Source organism: Monomorium pharaonis, chromosome 10, assembly GCF_013373865.1.
Source record: "Monomorium pharaonis isolate MP-MQ-018 chromosome 10, ASM1337386v2, whole genome shotgun sequence".
Lineage (NCBI taxonomy): Eukaryota > Metazoa > Arthropoda > Insecta > Hymenoptera > Formicidae > Monomorium > Monomorium pharaonis.
The window spans coordinates 12,180,078-12,185,641 of NC_050476.1; the positions used below are offsets into that span (position 1 = coordinate 12,180,078).

General features: G+C 48.6%; 1 protein-coding gene across 1 annotated transcript; it reads left to right on the forward strand.

Annotated features, from left to right (window-relative positions):
- Positions 1–2,101: 2,101 nt before the first annotated feature.
- LOC118647493 (proline-rich receptor-like protein kinase PERK2) lies at positions 2,102–5,191 on the forward strand. The gene is made up of 2 exons (XM_036292534.1): positions 2,102–2,853; positions 5,101–5,191. The coding sequence occupies exons 1-2, from the start codon at positions 2,102–2,104 to the stop codon at positions 5,189–5,191; spliced, it is 843 nt and encodes a 280-aa protein (XP_036148427.1).
- Positions 5,192–5,564: the final 373 nt, after the last annotated feature.

Below are 5,564 nucleotides of genomic sequence, written 5' to 3' on the forward strand. Positions count from 1 at the left end.
TACAAAATCTGCGAGAGGTGCTACAGCGGCTACTAAGGGCCAACCTCAAGATCAACCCCGACAAGTGCCACTTTGCACGCACCAGCCTCAGGTACCTGGGCCACGTCGTCGACAGGGAAGGATTGCGAACTGACCCTGAGAAAGTGAGAGCCATCATGGACATCCCGCCACCCACCTCCCTACCGGTCCTCCGAAGATTTCTAGGGATGACATCGTGGTACCGCCGCTTCATACCGCAAATCGCCACGACCACAGCACCGCTGAACGACCTGCTCCGTAAAGGCAAACGGTGGGAATGGTCGACTCCACAGCAACAGGCGTTCGAAAAGGTAAGGAACTGCCTGGCCACCGCCCCAGTACTGTAGTGTCCAGACTTCTCAGTATCGTTCGTCCTACAAACCGACGCCAGCGATGCCGGACTAGGAGCAGTCCTCACACAAAACATCCAGGAAGAGGAACGAGTCATAGCCTACGCCAGCCGAGCCTTCCGACCGGCCTAAAAACATTACTCGGCTACCGAAAAGGAATGCCTCGCCGTCGTATGGGGAATCGAGAAGATGCGACCATACCTGGAAGGCTACAAGTTCAAGGTGATCACCGACCACTTCTCACTCAGATGGCTGCGCTCTGTGGACAACCCGACCGGCCGCCTAGCCCGCTGGGCCGTGGCACTACAGCAGCACGACTTTACCGTTGAGTACCGGAAGGGGGCCCTCAACCATGTGCCGGACGCTTTGTCACGCGAACTTCTTGAGGAGAGGGAGGAAGAAGAGACAAACACCAACGGACAGGACCTAGCAGCCATCTTGCCCTGCAAATGGCACCAACGGATACTACAGGCCGTACAAGAGGACCCGCGCAGGTATCCGGACTACCGAGTGCAAGACGACCGCCTATACCGCCATTTCCACGAACGCCACTCGACCGACGAGGACACCGAAGCGTTCGCTTGGAAGCTATGCCTGCCGCTACCGCTAAGGGAGGAGGCACTGAGGGAGTGCCACGACGCCACCACCGCAGAACATCTGGAAATAACGAAGACCCTCGCTCGATTGGCACAGCGATACTACTGGCCGGGGATGTTTCGACAAGCCGCCAATTACGTACGGCAATGTACGAACTGCCGGGAACATAAGCCCGTACAACGACAAACGGCCGGGCTCCTACACCAGACCACCGTAGACGCTCCAAACGTGGTCATAGCTGTCGACTTGATAGGGCCACTGCCAAGGTCATCCGAGGGCCACACATGGATACTGGTCTGCCAAGACGTATTTACGAAATGGATCACCACCAGACCCTTAAGACAAGCCACCGCTTCTGCCGTCACACGAGCCGTTGAATGGGACATTGTACTGCAACATGGATGCCCGAAGAAAGTCATCACAGACAATGGACGACAGTTCGAGAGCCGCGAGTTCCACGACTGATCGCTCGAGCCGGAATTGAGCACCGAAAAACACCGCCATACTCGCCCCAGTGCAATCCTGTTGAACGAGCCAACAGGACGTTGAAGACGATGATCGCGCAGTTCATTGGCCAGGACCACCGCCAATGGGATCGACACCTGCCACAGTTGACGTTCGTCGCCAACACCGCCATCCATGAAAGCACTGGGTACACACCAGCAATGTTGACGTATGGACGAGAACTTGGCGCGTCCGGCACACTACGAGCGAGGAACGAACAAACCCTGGGTGACGCACCGACCGACCGGCCCGCCGCGCGAGTCCGACAGATTCAAAAAATGCGCGAACAATTCGAGATCGCCACCCGCCGGCAAGAAGAGGCTACCGCAAAACAGGCGCGGTATTACAATCTGCGAAGACGTGACTGAAGGCCGGACATAGGGCAACACGTCTACCGCCGGGAACACCCGCTGTCAAACGCCCAGGAACATTTTGCGGGCAAGTTAGCGCCTCGCTACTCGGGGCCATTCACCGTCGACAAGCACATCTCCCCGGTCATCGTTCGCCTGCGTGATCAACATAATAGGATCATCGGGACCGCACATGTCAAAGATTTAAAGGACGCCGAAACAAGACATGACCGGGAGAGTATATAAGGCGCGACGAATTACGAAGAAGAAACGACAGTCGACATGGGAAAGCATAAGAGCACCCTCCGAGAGCGCCTCACACGCGCCATCACCGAGAGCGCCTCATCGCGCATCCCGGTGAGCAATCGGCCTTTCGAGGCAACGGCGCGCCCGAAGCCGCCAGACGATCAGGCAGCCAACCAGCCAACCGCCGCCGTCCAGGAAGCATCCGCGCCGACAACGCCCGCAGTCCGACGACCGCCGACCATCCGTCAGCGGACCACCCGCTTGCGGCAAGAGCGACTGTACGAGACGGCCCCTTCCAGCGCAACCACCGCCCGTCAAGCCACACTTCTGGCCACCTTCGGATCCACCCTCTCGGATCTCGACGACGACGATGACGAGGACAACGGCCGCGAGGGAACCGCCGAGCGCACCGCGGCCGCGCCTGAGTCCATGCCGGACATAGCGTCGCTGACGATCGCGGGGCCCAGCGCGGCGCCGCCAGGGACGGCCCCATCGGCACCGCCTCCCGCAACACTGCCCACACCACCGCCAACGCCGTTGCCGATGACGCCCGCGCCGCCGCCGACACGGCCAGCGCTCCTGCCGATGACGCCAGCGCCGCTACCAACGCTGCCAGCTCCACTACCAGCTCCGGGGTATTTTACCGGACCCCCGCTGCCGGAATTCACCCCAGCAGCGTCACCGCCGCCCGGACCACCGGTCCCGCCAGCCGTCGCCATTCCGGAGGGGCCCTTCCCTGAGGACGCCCTCCGAATCGTGCCGTGGAACCGCATCCGCCCGGGACAACGGTACCGCCACCACGTGCACGGGCGGAAAATTGTTATCCGGCGCCGCCGCGACGGTTCGTGGCTGTTGAAATAAAGCTTTTTTCTTTGTATATAAGGACAGGGTCTGCCGAGGGGGAGGCAATTAATGTAATGTAATTTAATTTTGGGTGTATATATATATATACCCACATAGAAATAAAACTTTCAGTGGACGTCCATTAGACGTCCAATATAGTCATTAGAAATGTGTTCAGTACATGTTTGTATTCAGTACATGATAAATTTAGATTTTGTGCATTTTTTGTGCGTAGTAGTTGTAGACAAACCGTTATTTTTGAAAACATTATCTTTATGATAATTTTTTTTAATACCAAATGAATTTCTCATTTAGGATGCTATAGTGTTGTCTGATTTCTGAGTCAACTACGACGCGCATGGACACCTCAAAAATCGGACAGCATTGTGATATCTTTTATGAGATATTAAGCTGATATCATTTAGCTGTGATATCATAAGGATAACATTTTCAAGAAACTTAAATGAAACTCTTCCATGAGATATCTCAAAGACCTCTCTTAGTAGACGTCTCTGATAAATGTTACCATTTGGACATCATTTCCAAGATATCTAAATGTTTTCTTAAAAAAGTTTTTTTAAAGTTTTCATTCTGACAAGCGTGTTGTCTGGGTAACTTCTACCATGAAAATAAATGTTCCATACAGCTATGAAAGTTTAATGGATACCTAATGAACGTCTATCTAACTTCCATCATGGAAGTAAATGTTCCATAGAACTATGGAAGTTTAATGGATCTTTAATGGACGTCTGTCTAACTTCCATCATGGAAATAATGTACCATAGAGCTATGGAAGTTCAGTGGATCCCTAATAGACGTCCATTTAACTTCCACTATGGAAGAAAACATCCAATGGAGCTATGGATGTTTAATGGATCCCTAATGGATGTCTATCCAACTTCCACCATGGAGGTAAACCTCCAATGGAGCCATGGACGTTTACTGGATCTTTAATGGACGTCTGTCTAACTTCCACCATGGAGGTAAACCTTTAATGGAGCCATGGAAGTTTACTGGATCCCTAATGGACGTCTACCTAACTTGCGCCATGGAGGTAAACCTCTAATGGAGCTAAGGAAGTTTACTAGACCTCTAATGGACGTCCATCTGACTTCCATCATGGACATAGACCATGGATCTATGGAGGTTTAATGGACATCCATTGAACATCCACTGGATGCCAATTTCTATGTGGGTTGATACGAGTGAGCAAATATATTCAATTCTCGCATTATATATTCAAGATTTTGTATGATTTCAAAATCTAAATTTGAATTTTTATTAAGACGATAATTTATTGCTTCATTAGAATCTACATTAAAAAGCTGACCGTAAGTAGGATTTTTATTTTGATCAGCATACAATGCTGTATTAATTTGATAATAAATTTGGCCATGTATTTTGAAACAATATGGATCAGGTCTCCTATTTCCAAAATTAACCAAATTAGCGTTAAATGACGCGAATGAAAATGAACTGTTGTAACTACGAATATGTTGGAAAAAATTATTTAATTTTGCGTGACTACTATCAAATAAACAAGGAATTGTGGAAACCGAAAAACCTGATTGAATGATTGATTGATTGATTGATTGCATTTATTATGCCCGAGCAATGGCTGTAGGGCAAAGAAGATTGAGCAGAAACATAGATTTTACAATTAGTCAAGCAACAATGAAAGTAACAATAAACGTATAATCAAAACTAAGCATATAAAATAAGGTTAGTTACAAACTACAAGCAAAGAGGTGAAACAATCGCAAACATCATACGAAGTACATAAGTAAAAATTAGCAAATTCAAGACCATCGGAATGCTGATAAGAAATGTAAACTGCAGTCTAACATCACTAATAGTGCAATGGTCAAATTAACAAAGTAGAAATGACAAAATATAATAAGCAAGTATAAGGATGAGTACAGAAGTAGCAAAGTTAGCAGACTCAGTATAATCGAACGCAGTAGTGCAATAATTTCTTATATATTTTAAACTAATATGTAAAGTATAGAAACTAGATTAAAAGCAACATACAAAAGTAGAGCAAACGCAGATACGAGCTGGATGATTATGGTAAGGCAAGGGAAGAAAACTTCAAAGCAATCAAGCGCTAATAAAAGCTAGTATAATTAATTACATATCTAACTTAATAAAGTAAGGTCGAATCTAGCTTAACCACAAATGTAATGAAACAGGCAATTATGGTGTGAGCCATGTAATCCAGAAACAGCAACACAAGCAAATCCTGAAGCGAATAAGAACGAGCGAAGAATATCCTTAAGCTAACCAAGAAAGGTGCCGAGGTAATATAAACGATGAAGGAACAGAAGGAGTATGTCAAGCCAACCTATCAAGGTCAGCCACCGAGTCCACCCGAATCACAGGTTCGCCATCCAAGCGTCTGACATTAACACGACCCCCGCTGACCCAAACATATTGATATGAATTCTTCTTGGCCGTATGCTTTGTTTGCATCAGCAGTTCATATATGTCTTTGGGAAGCAACTCATTCACATAAATATTGTCGCCTGAATCATTCTCGCAAACCTCACTTTACACCAGCACACGACGCGCACGCTTCTTTGAGATAACGATATCACGAACAGCAACAGAGGCCAAAGTGACAAAGAGTGAAACGGAGGCAGAGACCGGCAAAGGA

Coding starts and splice junctions, on each gene's coding strand:
- LOC118647493 (XM_036292534.1), top strand. CDS start 2,102: ATGGGAAAGCATAAGAGCACCCTCCGAGAGCGCCTCACACGCGCCATC. Junction 2,854..5,100: donor CGCATCCGCCCGGGACAACG/GTACCGCCACCA, acceptor GTAATGAAACAG/GCAATTATGGTGTGAGCCAT.